At 39.4% G+C, this 17273-nt stretch overlaps 2 protein-coding genes across 3 annotated transcripts; both read right to left on the bottom strand.

Annotated features, from left to right (window-relative positions):
* Nucleotides 1-38: 38 nt before the first annotated feature.
* On the bottom strand, nt 39-5454 carry LOC131320263 (uncharacterized). 2 transcript variants are annotated; one of them, XM_058350911.1, is made up of 6 exons: nt 5151-5454; nt 4461-4547; nt 3010-3192; nt 2769-2855; nt 2526-2597; nt 39-2273 (listed from the first exon to the last, which is right to left on the bottom strand). In XM_058350911.1, exons 1-6 carry the CDS (start codon nt 5286-5288, stop codon nt 423-425), a joined length of 2418 nt encoding a protein of 805 aa, XP_058206894.1. In that variant the 5' UTR covers nt 5289-5454; the 3' UTR covers nt 39-422. The 2 variants fall into 2 exon arrangements, with proteins under 2 accessions (XP_058206894.1, XP_058206895.1); XM_058350912.1 differs by lacking the exon at nt 3010-3192.
* Nucleotides 5455-9157: 3703 nt separating this feature from the next.
* LOC131320262 (zinc finger BED domain-containing protein DAYSLEEPER-like) lies at nt 9158-13114 on the bottom strand. The gene is made up of 2 exons (XM_058350910.1): nt 12849-13114; nt 9158-11476 (listed from the first exon to the last, which is right to left on the bottom strand). Exon 2 carries the CDS (start codon nt 11436-11438, stop codon nt 9378-9380), a length of 2061 nt encoding a protein of 686 aa, XP_058206893.1. The 5' UTR covers nt 11439-11476; nt 12849-13114; the 3' UTR covers nt 9158-9377.
* Between the last annotated feature and the right edge of the window lie 4159 nt (nt 13115-17273).

Here is a 17273-nt window from a genome sequence, read left to right as displayed (position 1 = left end):
ACACGTATACTATAATATAATATGTAGTAGAAGTCTTAAAGAGGTGAAATTAGGTCCCGTTAGATAAAACAAATGACTTAGCACTGACAAATATAAAGAACGAACTTTCTTCAGGGTTACAATTTTCATTTTTCATGAGAAAAGCACATGACCTCTATAATCTGTTGAAAACCAACGAGATCAACCTCTAAGACAAAAATATGAAACTGAACCCAAACCAATATCAGCCACCACCACCACCACCGCCATAACCTCAAAACTTCAAACAAAATTCTACAGAAAATAATAAGGGGGGAGGAAAAAAAAGAATTATTTTGTGGGCTGACACTACCTATATGGCTATATGGTACAAATTAACTTAAAAAGATTTCCGACCTACCTCCTAACCGCAGGAACCGACCAAGATGATGAACAAGAGCTTTCTAGTGTGAAGTGCCCAAGAGGAATCCAACACGACTACACTGTTTCAACTTGGTAAGAGCCTCTTGTATCTTCCCGATTGTGAGATCCACGAAAATTGAACTGAGAATCGCTTCTGGACTATCGGGCATTATGGATAAAGCTTGCATTACAAACCGGTGGGCCTGCTCAGCATCTCCGTGCACTGCAGAAATCACAGCTAAATTTGCCAAAAGAGTCCCTTGTGCCTCCTCGGGCTTGAGGAAAACAACATCTTGTGTTTCATCAAGTGAAGAGTTCTTGGAATTCAAAAACCCGCCATTCGACTCTTCGAGGTCCACAATTTTCTCAACCCGCCATTGTTCACAGTCCACCTCAGTGTAAGGGAGTTCAACATGGGTCCCACTGGACAAATAGATCAACAAATGCTGAGCAGCTTCCTTTGGCCGGTTTAGGAGGCAGAGGGACTCAGCTGCATATACATTGCCTAGGAAAATGTATATCCTGGAACATTCTGGAAGTTCTAATAGACTCCTTGCTGTTGACAGGGCCTTCAAAGGGTTTCCTAAGTGCAACTCCACGTATGCCAAGTCAGCTAGGAGAGCTTGCTTGATCATCATATTCTCTCTTCTACAAATCTCTTCATAATTCAATATGGAGCTCTGTAAGGTGGCATTAGGAGCACTTCCACCCTTCTGTTCTTTAGAATCCACATTTGCATTTGAGAGATGAGATCCCTTGGGATCACTAACAGATGAACTCTTGTTATCTGAATTCTTACGCCTGTTTTCCTCCGAGGTGGAACTATAAGGGGAAGCAAAATTCGTATACTTTGATTCTAAACAGTTCAACAAGTACAGGGCATTGAACAGACACTGTCGGGCAAAGGGCAACGAGAGGTTAGGTTCTTTATCATCACCCAAAAACCCATTGTCCTTTCCAACAAAACCCCCCTTACCAAAATTACCATTCTCTACAGCAAGCTGTCTCCATTTTCCATTTCCGATAACACGAACTTTAACTTCTGATTTATTGGATTGGGCTGAACTGGATTTCGCAAGTCCTTTCTCTACTGCCACTAGACAACATTCAGCAATTCGGAGCCACAACAGAGGCCGTCTGCAGAAAATTAAACTGGCCTTGTGGAAACAACGAGCGGCAAGTATTGGTTTCCCACAAGCCAAGTACTGCACACCACAGTTGTATATTATTTCGAGAGATTTGTCTTGTGAGAAAGTTGAAAGCATTTTAGGGTTTTCCTTCCGGAGAGATGAACTATTAATCAAAGCCTTGGAAAAGAATATACTCGATGTGTGGTATTTTCCAAGTCGATAATAGATGCAACCCATATTATTGTTGTATATGCTTGAAATCCCAATTTCCGTCTGATTACTTGATGTCATCAATAGTTTGATGGCCTTAGGGTAGTTCCCACGATCGTACTCCAGTTGGGATTTCAATAGCAGAGCCATGGAAGAATCTTTCCCATGTGCTACATTCATAGCCATAGCCATCTTAACTTCACGCTTAGCAGCCTTGAGGTTTCTAGTTAGAAGAAGAAGTTGAACCTTGTAAAGTTGCAACTTCAGTCTCAGATCACAAGTCGAAACAGAATGATCCGATGGGGCCCACATGCGATTATTCGAAGATTGTAGGCCCGACAGTCCTGCTAGATTCCGTCCACTCATGTCAATATTTGAAATCAGGGTTTCAAGATTCTCCTCCAATAAAGTTCTAGATAAAGGACTTTCAGAAGCATCTGGAGCAGATGAGGGGCTTGGAAGTGAAGAAGATTTTGCCTCAAAGTTGGAAGATCCAATTTGACTGATTGTGTTACTAACAGAACAAGCTTTCTCCAAATAATTAAGTACATCCTGCGCAAAAAGGAATCACAACAAAATTGTGTTGGTACCAAAGCTGTAAATCTAATACACGGGAACTAAATAAGAATGCCTAAAATTCCCGTCATGCAACCAACATACGTTATAACCAAACTAATGCCACTGGAAGAATTAGAAAGAATGCAAAAAAAGAAGTGCATGAAAATAACAAGGTACAGCATACTTGTGGCTTATCAGAAATGATATGGATAGACAACTGGTCAAACTCCGAAAAGTTGAACTTACAAAAAACTTCCAAGGATCCACAGAAGCTAATGCAACATCCAGGAACAATAGGCAAATACGGAGAGCTATCCCCTGCAAATAAATAATAACCAAAATCTAATAAGCCAAATGAATAAGCATGATGTTATAGCCTTATTTCTTCTTGTTCTTCCTTTTTGTTGGTTTGAAGGTCGCTTTTATTTTTTGAGGGTGGAGGGGTTAAGTTACCATAACAAACCTATTACAATGACAAGTCCATCATACCTCATCTATTTGCTCAATCTTCTGATATAAAGAATCCAGAATAGAATACGCCTTTGCATGTTCATGAAAATGAAACCAGATAATTGCCTGGGTAAAAACATTTTGAAACTAATATCAACCAGAGATAACCCATAAATAAAGAAAAGAAAAGTAACAAAATAAACAATTTAAACCTTTGAACCAAGCTGTCTAGGTACTCGCAATCAATAGCATAACAATGTGCAACATCAAGAGAACATACTATATTTATCAGTGTCACAGAAGTGTCAAGTTTGTCGCCGTAACCAAAATGTGAATTATTTGCAGTGGAGAAATGTTGTGGCACACTATTAGTTCCTTTAGATCCTAAAGCAGCTTTGTTGGCAACATTACTGACAGTGTCTGCATGCTCCTCAGATACATGAGCAAGCTCGATACTCCTTCTCTAGAGCAAGACAAAGAATAGCAAACCAAATTGTGAGAACAAATAGCCAAAAATAAAAACCTCATAGAATAGCACCAAAGAAAAGAAGCCAAAAGGTAAGTGGCATACATATTATAGCACCCAAGCACAGTGTATTCTCTCAACCAACTCGAGCGAATAACTTTAAATCCAGAAGCCATCCTGGATCATAAAAGGAAAGGCCGAGGCAAGAGGTTCTGGTCCTTGGGCAAGGGGGTATTTTCAAAAGTCAACGTTGGAGGAGTGACAGATTTTTGATTTTTCCCTTGAGGACAAGGGCAGATCTAAAAGGGAGAGGGGGCCGCCTGAGAGAGAGAGGGCAGGTGGGTTGGGGTGATGTTTTGATAGTATCCATACAGAGGCATTAAGAGTAACATAAAACTAACAATATAGTTGCCTTTTTTGGGTGAGGATATTTAAATTTAATTGAGCTTAAGCTTGTACTAGTGGTCAGTTAATAAATAGACCATTACTAAAAAATGCACAGAATGAAAGTCTGGGTTCACTTGAAGCAACCAACACATTCAAAGAAGCAATAGAACCAACTTGGTCTCTAAACAATAGGTAATGCTCAATTGTCAAGAACCTAAAAAAGAAGACATTCTCCCAACAAACTCCAACCAATAATTGACTGGTATTTAGACCTAAAAACTTTATAAAACTCGAAATAATCTCGCAGCCTGGCTAGGCTTTGGCTCATTGACAAACTGAACCTTTTTAACCAGCACCAGTGCATCAATGGTAGATTAATGAGTGCATCAATGGTAGATTAATGAGTTAAGCCGTATATTGTGCCTGCATCACATAAGTGATAAGCCCTTGTTCTATTAACTGTCGCTCTCCCATCTCTAACCTCTTTAATCTCATTCTACCTCCCATTCTTCAACTTCCACAACGCCTTCGTTTCCCTACTTCCCCACTGATGCAATTCTATTGGCAGTATAATGATGCTTGTATCTTATTTGAAAACTCTTCAGGTTAGAACCCAATTGACATAATGCGCGTGACTGCAAGCGAAATTTTGAAGATATCCCAAACTACCAAAATTGTGAGAGCGAGGACTAAAAACAGGTGCATAGAGCAAGGATTGAAAGCATGAGCGGAAGGATCATGTGACCTAGGTTAGAAATATGTCACTACCAGGAACAAAGACAACAACTCTTGGGTACATTTAAGTTACGAAGAAGGATAAGACAAAGAAAACACATTTTGCGCTATTTAAAAGCATTAGCCACCTTACTGAAACATACCCTGACGTTATTAAGTAATACAAGTAACTTCTTGGGATCCGAGCAACCATCTTGAAAGGACCTGGCAATAGCAATGTTGTGAAGAACCTGAAAATACCACTAAAACTCAAAATCTCAAATAATCAACCAGACCCAACATTTATGACTAGGATGGATAAATGAACCGAACGAGCCAAACAATTAACAAATTTGGTTTAGCTTAACAGGTCTCAAAAAAATGTTCGAGCCTGGTTTGTGTACGGAAGAACCGATCACAAAGGAGCTTCGAGTAGCTTGAATATTTTAGACATCTTATGTCAAACGAGCCAGATAGGAGTTTGTTCCCGCTTGGTTCAAAAGCTTAACGAGTTTCAAAAATATGTTCAGTTATGCAGCAAACTAATCTCAAACGAGCTTTGAACGAACTGCTTGGTTTAACTTCAACCAATTTTAAAAATATGTTCGAGCTTGGCTTGTTTATGAGAGAACCGATCACAAAAGAGCTTGTAGAATATTTTACACATCTTAAGTCAAATGAGCCAAACCGGAGTTTGTCTGAGCTTGGTTCGAAAACAAGCTTAAAAAATATGTTAAGTTATGCAACAAGCTAATCACAAACAAGCATTTAACGAGCCGTTTTGTTTGGTTCGTTTATCAGCCACAAACGTTATAAATTTCGTAATAGTACTCAGTAAAATTGACTGGCAACACCTTCGGATCGTCGCCGTTGTTCTGCAACAGCTGGTTCAACACATGCATGCATTCGGAAAACTTCTCCCGATGGAAGGCAGCACTCGCGTCCTTGGCGGCAGCGGCGGCTGCAGACAGAACGCCGTCGTTCGAATCCATCCAGTGATCGAGCAATCGACGAGGAGAAGGGAATGCCCGCGGAGTGTTGGAATTTAAAACCCTAACTTTACCTCCACAGTGATGGTCTGAAGAATGTATCTATCTATCTATCATTATCCACGCGAATTCGGAAATTACTCAGTCCCTCCCGGTTGCAGAGTGCGAATCTACCGATAGATAGATGTATTAGAGCATTCCCTTTTCACCACTTTTGCGTAAGATTTTAAACCGGGAGAATTTTTCATAAGTCCATTATAGCACTTTTCAAACCCATCTAGTCCACTTCTAAATTTTGTAACCTCCTAAGTCCACTAACCTATTAGTAAAGATATAATAACCCTGATTAGTCTAATATACCTCTCATTTCAAAAAAAAAAATTGCCCCGTTTTTTTCTCAATCTCCGTATTTTTCTCCATGTCAAATATATCCATTTACTCCCATTACAAAACCCGTCCACCCTCCCCCCCCTCCCCCCCTTCCCCCCCTCCCCCCATTTCCAAAATGAACCAGAGAGGAAAAAAAAAAAGCCATTGACCCAACGAACCAGACTGAGAGCCCTTCATCGTCGTCGGGCTTCTTCGTCGTCGGTCCTTCTTCGTCATCATCAGCCCTCCTTCATCGTCGCCCTCCTTTGTCAGTCGCGATCGTTCACCAACGATCGCACCTGTTCACCCACGTTCGTCTCCGTTGCGCTAGTCGCCTTTGATTCGCCCTCGTTTCAGTCGGACGTCGTTCTTCGCCTTCGTCAGATCTAGTCGCCTTCATTTCAGTGATAGTCGCCGTTCTTCGCCTTCGTTTCTCCATCGCCTTCGTCAGATCTTACAACGCAATCGATACACCAGGTATGTTTCTCTTCGTATATATGATTATAAACCTAAGTTATTTGCCCTGTGATTGAGGGTTTTGTACACAGCATCCTGGAGAAAATTTATGATTGGTATCCGTCGACTCTGAGACCCTGTTCTGAGTAGATTATGTTTCTCATCGTATATATGGTTATATAAATGGTTTGGCTCAGTTAAATTAGGATTTTGATTGCGAGTAGATATAGTTATATCAAACTCTAATCGGTTAGGTATTGGTTAAGTTAAGATAGGGTGTTGATTGTGAGTATATATGGTTATATCAATCTTTGATCTGGTATGGTATAGTTGAATTAAGTTAGGGATTCGATTGATAGTATATATGGTTATATCAATGTTGGTAACTGAGTACAGTTCAAGGTATATATAGGAACTCATTAGTAAAGCACAATTGGACAGTTAATAATATATAACATTATATGTGACTATTTTATAAGTTTATATATGGTTATATATTTAGGTCTATAAACCGCTGCGCGGACCAATTCAATAACGTAAATATATATGATTATATATGATGTACCGTATCATTTTCATTGTATTGCAACAACATACAAATATTACATGTTCCATATTAGTTTTGATAAAATATTATATATGATCAGTAGACTTGCGGAAGGTTATATATCATGTTTTCAACTTAAATATATATGGTTATATATATGATATAATGTTACGTGTTTTATTAATGCCTTGCTGGCTTTGGATTGTTTTTGTTCTGAATCTACTTTATTACCATGCTAGTGTTTAGGTTATATATATTTGCATATGTTTAACTCTGTGTATTTTTGCAGGAATGAGAAAACCAAATCAGAAAGATAAAAAGTTGGTACCTGTGGAACGAACATATAATGTCCCGCCAATAGCAAGGATAGATCCTCCAGCACGGAAGAACTGATGAGATGGTGATAGAGAATGACTGAGATGGTGTCATTGGGACAATTTTTATTTTTATTTTTTATTTTTTGTGGGGGTTTGAACAAACTTTGTCTTCGATGGTTCGAACATTAATGATGTTTCATTTTGAACAAGTTTTGACTTGCCCACTGACTTAGGTCGTACATTTTGGATAAATTGAAATTGATGGCATGTTAAGGTTTGATACTGCATTGTATATAATGTTAAAATGCGAGCTGATGAATGAGTATATAACGTAAAATGTAAGTATCTCACAATAACTGTAAACTGATGAACGAGTATATAACGTTATATATGTACAATAACGTTATATTGACATTATATAAGGTTAAACCTAAACAACCAAAAATCATTTTAGGTTTGCATCATTAATATCGTTATATGTGGTTTTCTGTCATGAGTGAATGAGTACATAACGTTAAATGCGAGCTGATGAATGAGTATATAACGTAAAACGTAAGTATCTCATGTTAAATGTGAACTGACAAACAAGTATATTACGTTCAGATGTAAACGTAAGTATCTCATGTTATATGTTCTTGTAAGGCATAAAGTCCACTACGTTATATATAGTGTATCAGAAAAAAAAGAATCTTCGACTGTTATATAACGTTATATAAATACAACAACGTTACATACGAATCTATATCAAGATCAGTATATCCGTGATTGGCGTGATCAACATTCCAAATAGAGAGAGACGAGAAAGAGAGATACCCGTGATTGGCATGATTTGCAAAACTAGAAGGGATAATAAGATGATAATGGGCTAAATTGATGGGATTTTGATTTCAAAACTAGAAGAGATAAAGGGAGGATAATGGGCTAAATTGATGGGATTTGAATGGAAGGGTAATTCTGTCAGGCAATAATTCTCTTTTTAAATGTAGTGGACTTTATGCCTTACCAAATACATATTAGTGGACTTAGTGGGTTAGAAACTTGATCAATGGACTAAGTGGGTTAGAAACATGCTATAGTGGACCCTAGGCTAATTTTTTATTTTAAACCCCTAAAACAAAGATTTGAAAAGAAAAGAAAGGAAAGAAAAGTGAGGAGAAAAATAGGGGGGAAACTCTTCTTTATTTTGTTGTTTTCCTTTTTGTTTCCTATCAAACTAAACAAGGGAAAATTATTTTCCTTCTTTTCTATAGGATCCAAACAAAGGCGAAAACTTTTTGTTCCATTTGACCTTTTACTTACTCCACTTTGGAATTGTTTCTTTGAATAGATAACCATGAAATTGATTTCATATTTTGACATAGATTAATTAATATATTTTGAGTAATGTTTGGAACTCGAGGAAAGTGGGAGAAAAGAAAATGAGAGAAAAATGGTACTACTGTATACAATACGGGTCCCAATACTGGAATTTTTAATTTTCTCACATCTCTCTCCAAATCAAAGGATGAAAGAGGATTTTTTACTTTTTTCTTTCCTTTTTTTTTTTTCTTTCCCACAAGTTCCGAACAGAGGTTTCGTTTCACACTTGAGGAAAGAAAGGGAGGAGAAGACAAAATTAAAAGAAAAGTATTTTCACTTATTTGGTCTAAGAAGAAAAATAGGGCAAAATAACAAAATCAAGCATCCAGCATTGTGAATTTTCCTTCTTACATTTTCCAGCAGAAAAAGGTCAGATATGTTGAAGCTCCAACACTACTTACTATTCAAAAAACTACTTACTACTCCTTACTAAAAATTTATTTGAAAATGGTCTAGGTGGGATAGCACAACAAAAGAGGGTCTGCATGGAACCCCAACAAAAAAAACAAGACGGACCAGTAATTTCCCGCTGAAATTTTCCATATAATTTTGTTTTTTGTTCCATAGAAACAGCAACAGCAGGAAGTTGAGTACTGCTGCTGCTCCCCTCAATAGCTTCTCTCACATACATATTCTCTGAGCAGCCTTGGTGGTACAAACCAAACGACTGCGACTATCTGCCTGTGTACCTAATACTATACAATGGAAACTGTTTTGGATTAAAAGGTACCTCCTATATTCAAAACACTTGAACTCTATTGGCAAAATATCCCCCCTGTTGTTTCCCTCTTGAACTCCCACAACGGAAGAAAACTGCTCAAAGCTTTCAAACCACATCTTTATGATTGAAATGACTCCGCATAGCAATGTTCTCATAGAATCATACAAAATGGTCCCCCTAACTGTAACAAGACATCTACCTAATAAGCACAAGGATGCAAGATGATCAATTACATGTCTAGGAATGACTAACACCTCAACCTACCATTAAAATGGGAAAGAAAGAAAGAAAGAAAGAAAAAACCCTGTTGAGAATCAAACAAACTAAATCGGGAACTCCACTTTAACGAGCGACTTCGAAGTTTCAACCGGTTCGCACTTGAGCCAATCCTTGGCGCATAGGAGAGCCTCCAAAGTCTCTGGTCGTAAAGAGCACCGGTAATTGTCCATCTCTTTCCTCGCCGTGTCAAACACTGAGTCTCCACCGATGGTACAAACCGGAATCGTCAAAATATCACGAGCCATCTTTGACAGAGTAGGGTACTTCGTCTTGTTTAGTTTCCACCATCCCAAAACATCGAATTCATGGACACGTGGTAACAGAGACTCCTCCAGATATTGATCCAACTCCGACCTTGACTGCTGACTTGCCGACTCCATTATAAACATGTCGAAATCCGTAAGGCCAAGCTCATCATTCGATAGAAATGTTCCTCCATTGGCATCCTCAGGGCCAATGTTTATGCCATTTGCTACTTCCATGTAGGTAGGGGTCAGAGGCAGAGGAAGAGACACATATTCAAGAAAGAGCTCATGGATTCCCTCATCAACGATCTTGACATAATTGGCAGCATCATCACCGTAGATTTTCGTGAAACTAAATTCAACGAGCTTCATCTTGAACCTGGGGTCCATAACCACTGCAATCGCTAAAACTAAACAGCAATCTTTCCAATACTTATCAAACTTTTCTTGCATTGGTTTGGTGAGGTTGCTAATGAAGGGATCTTCGCTAGAAATGCCACGCGACAGCTCCAACTGAATTTTCCACGCTTCGTGGAAAAACAAGTTTGTTGTTTGAATAACAGGAGCTGTCAAAACAGTAGCTGTGTCAAAAAGGAGTTTTAAGTATACGCAGAGAGTTTCTACTTGCTTCCATACTTCCATAGACGGCGGTTCCTCATAATCGGGATCAGAGGTATCCAAGCAAGAAAACACTTCCTTCAACTCAGAAGCAGCCACCAACATTTCATAAGTTGTGTTCCACTGCTTTCGGTTGTCAAGAGCTAGGCTCTTTGTGCTAGGAACTTGAAGTTGTTGCTTAAGCTCTAAAAATCTCTCCTCGTTCGATTCTGACGTCTTCACGTGCTTCACAGCATCCCTTATTTTGTTGACAGTTTCATGCGCTACCGTTAATGCTTCTTGGGCTATGCTGCTTAAAGTACGAGCAAGGCAATTCCCAACCAACAACTGGCCACTGAGCATTAGTGGATTCTTGATAGAAAGTAAAGCTCTAAGATTTTCAAGTCCAGCTTCACTCAAGGGTTGGTTTAAAGTGAGAGAAAATAACCTGCCGTCCATATTCCAATCAGAAAGGCAAGCCGAAACGGCGTGTCCAAAAGCAGAATCTGACTCAGGATATGGTTCCATCACAACATTGAGAATTTTCCGGTGTAACTTCCAATCTGGATCGATAAAATGTCCAGTCAGAAACACATAGCCCATGGATTGCCTAGAAGTCCACAAGTCAAGTGTAAGGCATAGCCGTCCGGGGATTGCTTCAATCACCTTCTGAAGGCTTTGCTTTTCCCTAAGGTATGTGGCAACACAATCCCCTTGGATGGTGTTGAAACTCACCATATCGAACCGCGGCTGAAGATTCTTGGCGAAAGCAATAAAACCAGGATGTTCAACCATGTGAAGCGGGTAATCGTGCATGATGATCATCTGAGCGATCTCGTGGCGGCAACGGTCAGGATCGAATCCATAGTAAGCTGATGAGGAAGGAGTTCTGTACCTCCTTTTCGGTGGATCGGTTCCACCCATCTTTGATGGTGCACTGTACGGAGATAATGGGTCCCTCTCCTGGTTTCGAAGTACTACAGGGCAAGTCCCCTTGGCAATGTGGCGTTTGAGGTGGCTTGTACCTGCTACTTTCGAACCGTTGCTGTATGCAAAAGATTGCTTACATATCTTACAGCATGCCCTTCTGGATCCATCACCCATATTTTCGATGTAAAAGTGCTCCCACACTGCAGACTTCTTTTTCCTCCGCTTGTTAGGTGGTGTTTCCACAAAGGTTGGTGTTTCCACGAAGGTAGGTGTTTCCATAATGGCTTGTGTTTCCACAGTGGCTAGAACATTGTTCTCAGTAGGCGTCTCCATCTTAGGAGGAGAAATGATGTCAGGCAGCAGAGCCAGTTCTGAAAGGAAATTTAGATTTAACTGAGACAGAAAGTAAAAACTGATACTATCGTACACTAAATGAAATAGAAGAATGAAAAGACTCAAAATGGAAGCCACGAGCAAAAAATTGCATTTCAGAAAACAGCAAAAAGAAACCACCAATACAAAAGAAAACTTAGAAAAGAGAAAAGGAACATCAAACCATTCTGCAAAACACAACCATCAAGGGTACTGGCAAAAGCAGCTTACAACAGAAAAAAACGTGACATGGATTCTTACGAATCATGGATAATTTAATTTGATCAAAGAAAGTATTCATGCCTCAGCAAGATGTAAAATTCAACTCACAACAAATGATTACAGAGACTACGGAAGTACAGGGATGTGTAACCGTCTGCCTTCCTAAGGAAGAATTCAACCCCTAACTTCAAGACTGTAATAAAACTTCTCTGGTGGTTCAGTTGGCAGGTACATGCTCAGACCCGTTTGTGTTGCTGTTACATTAATCGTGACACTATGGCATTTTATTTTTATTTTTTATAACGTATAGTTTAGGACTTACCCAGCAAACAATTGAACTTTGAGATTCCCCCCCCCCCCCCCAACCTAATTTTCAACTCATCCCCACAAACCAAATGATGTGAATGTTAACCTTCCGCCAATCTCTCTCTCTCTCTCAAACAGGAACATCCAACATAGACTGCGAGAGTTGAGAATGATCCGAAGTGTCCTTCACTACTGTCACGCATCCTAGTAAACCTCGACAACAAACGAAGGTTTTAACTCCCAAAGATCTTAAATCCAAAAGCTGGGCCCGCTTGGCCCAGGTCCAAGTCTATCATACACGTAAACGTCGACCCATAAATAAAACAGAAAAAATAAGAGAACTTTAGCTTCTCTGACCGGAGATCTGATACAGTCTAATAAGGGCCATCAACGACATACAGGAAGAATATAGTATCAAGCTTCCATAAGTAACCTCGGCTGCCAATAGCCACAACCCACTTTGACTGACAAAAGCCCAATAAGCCATAAACATGGGTTGGGGGTAAAATTGGTATTTCCTCCTTTAATGGGCTAAAAACACTTGCAGGAAATACAGATCTAGGGTTCGATCAAATTTGGGCTCCAGAAAAATCAACAGAAACAGAAGCCCAAAGCAAATCAACGCACAAAACTACCATGATCTAGAACAAACCATATTAACTACTACAAGATCGAACATAGTAATCTGTAGCAAATGCCCCACAAAACAAAAACTTTTGTCACAAATCCGTCATTCTCAACTGATATAAGAGACCCATAATCAAAGAAAACCAGAAACATAAAACAAATCAGAACACGAGGACCCAAAAAAAAAAAAACTTTGTTCCAAAATATGGTACATACTTGATTAAGAGAGAGACCCAGAAGCAGATAACGATGTGAAGAGAGATGCTGAGCTCCACTGCAACTGGGTGAGATCTAGGGTTTCGCCTTCGTCGAGGAGAGAGAGGGAGGGGGTGGAGGAGAGAGAGAATTGGGCTTGAACCCGCGAAACGTAATTGGACCTATTGGTTTTCTTGGGGGGGTTGGTTTGGTTGACGAGATAAGGTTATTGGGGAAAAATTAAACCACATTGGATTGGACTTTTGGGGTCCAATATAAAGTTACTACTTTACGGGTAGATTTGGAAATTGTATGTATCGTTTAGATGGACGGACCAGAGCCCACCAAAAGGTGGGGGGTTTTTTACGGTACGCGTGGCCCATATGATAGAGTGGACTATCTATGGTGCCTGGTGGGGGGCCCACATTATTTTGAGATTGAGATTCGGTTTTAGCCCAATGATTTGTGTTTAATTTCAATCTTGGGACTGCGGACCGACGAAAGGCTTGGTCCAACATTGGCAGGGGATGTGTCGACTAACAAAGAACTATGTACGCGAAGGAGAAATTTTGGGTGCCGGTAGGGTATCACGGAAAGAGAGCGTCGGGTGAGGGAGAGAGAGGGAATAAATTTGGACCGTCCATGCAAACATGGACAACCCAGATCCCCGACGGGTACCACCACCATGTGGTTACCGCTCGACACTAAAAAACTTCTCTGTGCCAAGAGCTCCCCTTTATGTTGTGTGTGTGTAGAGTTGGCTTTGATTTTTCGGGGACTTAAACTAAAAATTAAAAATAGGGCCTCTTTTGTTAGACTATAATAAGAGATTAAAAAGTAAAAGAGACCCTTAAAATTCAAAATTTTTTTGGAGGCTTAAAACAGCCGCAACACTTGGTTTAGGTCAGGGCTAGCTCTATGTGTGTGTTGGGTGAACTTAAAACATGACATTTGCTACAATATACACACACATACGCATAGATAACGTGTCTTTAAAGGGAAAAAAATACATAAAAGATAATTTTTTTAAGAAACTTGACAAAGATACCAAGGATATAAGTTTTATACGAGAAAAATGTGTGTAATTTATGGATACAAAATATCATGACCTTTATAATTAGGGCTAAAATTGAAATCGATCTGTGCCCCCATTGGTTCCTCTGTGACTTCGCCATTGATCTAACCCTATGACTTTGCCACTGATCCAACCCCGCCACTGAGATGTCCAGCGGATTCCTGGGCATTCTGAAATGGAGATCATATGCATGAAACTGCGGTACTGTTTTTTGTTAACTCAAAAAGTGTTTGGGTCAAATGACGCACACCTCGACTAGAGAGGAATTTATTATACCGTCCACTAACGTAAAGTTCAATTAAAACTAGGACAAGTTCCGATCCGTATAGAGTCTATAGACTGGTCCTATAAGAGCTAATTATACAGTTAAGAGATTTCAAACATAAAACTTTGAGGTAAGTCTAAGGTCTAGGATTGGAGGCTAGATGAAGATACAGGTGAACGTGTTACGAAGCCATAACAAATTAGTTGGTCAAGAATAACCATCATCAAAATCTTGTTAGGTGGGAAAATTATAGCCATTCACTAGGGTTTTGTATACATTCGAACTGTCTGTCTCGACAATCAACGGTTTAAATTGCATGGTATTGTGTGTAATCTTAACCATTCATCCGTCTCGATAATCCGGACCATTAATTACCAAGATGAACGGTACGAATGTGCACAACACCATCCCCAATCCCTATGTTGTGGGCTGCGGATTGGAATCATTGGAACAATCTCCACTCACGAATTGAGAAAGACTAAGGCCCGACGTAGGGGTAGTCTCAAGATAAATAGCACCATATATACGGCCTGAATATTTGGGGTGTGCTTGATTAAAGACTGCTCAAATGTTTGTCACATGTTAAGTGGATACTTCTATCATTTTTTTTTTTGTTTTTTTAAATGGGCGAAAGTCAATTTTGTTAGAAAAAGTTAGATTAGCACCTTTAAATACGAGTTAAACTCGTGACCTCCTCCTCCTTTTTTTATTCAACAAAAATGATATAGGTACCGATAGGGGGGAGGGAAATCGTACCGACTGGCCGCCCTGGCCGTCTTCGACCACCGGACGGCTGATCCGATATATACACGAAAGGTATTTAGATCAAGCACCCTACATACATCGGATGCAGTTGATTCCCGCGATGGCCTCAACGGGTTTTTTTTATAGAATTTTTGGACGGCTCGGATCGGCCGTCCGGTGGCCGGTCGGTACGATTTCCCTCCCCCCAGTTGGTACTCATAGCATGACTCTTTTTTATTAGCACTCGTGACCTCTTTTTTTGTGGTACCTGATTGCACTCTTGGTGCCGTTGACAGAATACTTCTATCATGTTACCGAGATGAAAAATGAAATCATCGTGAATATGTTATATCGTACGCACTTGTGTCCCTCAAACCTCACCCTACTTCCTCTATTCAAAATCAATTCAATAGATATGTCTTACTATTTTGGATTCAAATCCTCAAAACTTTTGACCTAGTGATTGTGTAGAAGCACAAAGTGCCGTGACGTTATGGGTTCAAAATATTATAGAAGAGTTTGATACTCATTGTGATCGACTAGAATATAGTGTGTGTATATATATAAAAGATTATGGGTAAAAAAAACTAGATTATTGTATGGTATGAGAAAACAAAGGTGAAAGAGTAGGGAGAGGGGGTGGGTATAGGAATGGAAGGGGCTGCAGTGCACCGACTGTCCATATCGGCACGGATGGATTGGATTTAATCCGAATTTCTACAAATTTTAGCCGTTCATTGTTCGGATGAAAATTTGAACCGTTCATTACCGAAATGGTCGGCCGGATCGGCATACATGTGTAGTGCGGAGGTGCACTACAACACTCCGGGTCCGTGGGTATATAGGGCACCACCACTACACCCGACACCGACAGATATGTCATTTTTGCCCACAGTACTGCATGGGTCTCACCTCTCACATGCTTCCCATGTGATTCCATTACACCCCCACCCTCGTAAGCCATGTCAGTTCGCTTTCTTTTAAGCTTCATTAACTTTAATTTGAAATTTTAATTCCCTTTGATGCACGAATTAGAAAAGAAATTTTTTTGAGAGCTTTCACGCTCGATTGCACGGTGTTGTGTGCAAAAACGTACCGAATCCATTCAGTTTGATCAATGAGAATCCTCCCATTATATGTCTTTATGATCCAGTCTTATTCATCTATTGTTCCATTGATTCATTCTCCAAAACACTAGGATGAGCTTGGACAAATTTTTTAGAGAATTTTTTGCATGGTCTTTTTGGTTATTTTCTCTTATTTCATACAACATTGGAGTATGATTTTTACGTTATATTTTTTGTTATAGACCAATTTTTTTTTAAAATTCATATAGAAAGACGAAAAGACCCAAAACCAGAGTCTGAATCAACTCCTCTCCATTCTCATTTCAAGGATTGCACTATAGTACGGTACTTGTGACTTTTTGTGGGTTCTTGCTTAACACATTTTGATTATCAAAATAGCTTATCTTTTAGAGATTCTTGCCAAGTCAATCTTGTTATAACTCACCATGATTGGATATCGTTAAAATTGCTATAACTTATGTGGATGATTGTGAAGTCAATCCTGTTATAACTTATCTTTAGAAATTCTTGCGAAATAAATCTTGTTTTTTTGATTGTTTTAGAGTAAATCTTGAACCCATCTGTAATAACTCCCTTTGATTTGGAAACACGTTTGCATTGTTCGATCAAAACCGTTTATACATATAGATCGATGTCCGATCAAGTTGATTTTCTTGCTAGATATCATTTTATGCGAAACATTTTGAATGAAAGGTTTGGATCACCGTTGCAGACTCGGGATGTGGCAAAAGTTGTTAAAACTTGGAAAGATTAGGTGAATATTGGCAGTGAGATGAGCTGAACCCCAAAATTTAAATTACCCACAGATGAAAATGTAATTAAAGAAGCAGAAATGTTACACACACAGCAAAAGTGCACAGATTTTGTGCACAGATTTTTTGTGGGGCCCACTACGGGTCCCACACAAATAATCCAAGCCGTTCATTAAATGTAAAACATTTTTTCAAGGGTTTTCGCAAAAAATTAGCTTAATCCAACACCTATAAGTGCTCGATTCAATCATCTAACTTTTCATTATCCTGAAATTCGAATGAAAAGTTAAATGATTGAATCGAGCACCTATGAGTATCGAATTGAGCTGATTTTTTGCGGGAGCCTTGAAAAAATGTTTTACATTTAATGAACGGCTCGGATTATTTGTGTGGAATCCGTAGTGGGCCCCACAAAAAATCTGTGCACTTTTGCTGTGTATGTAGCATTGCTGTTAAAGAAGTGATCATGCACGAGGGCGCGTGGTGGTGAGGGAATTTCGACTGTGTAGACGCGGCTGATCC

The sequence above is a fragment of the Rhododendron vialii genome, chromosome 3a, assembly GCF_030253575.1.
Source record: "Rhododendron vialii isolate Sample 1 chromosome 3a, ASM3025357v1".
NCBI lineage: Eukaryota > Viridiplantae > Streptophyta > Magnoliopsida > Ericales > Ericaceae > Rhododendron > Rhododendron vialii.
The sequence above is the reverse complement of the archived record's forward strand: the minus strand, read 5'-3'. Positions and strand labels throughout refer to the sequence as shown.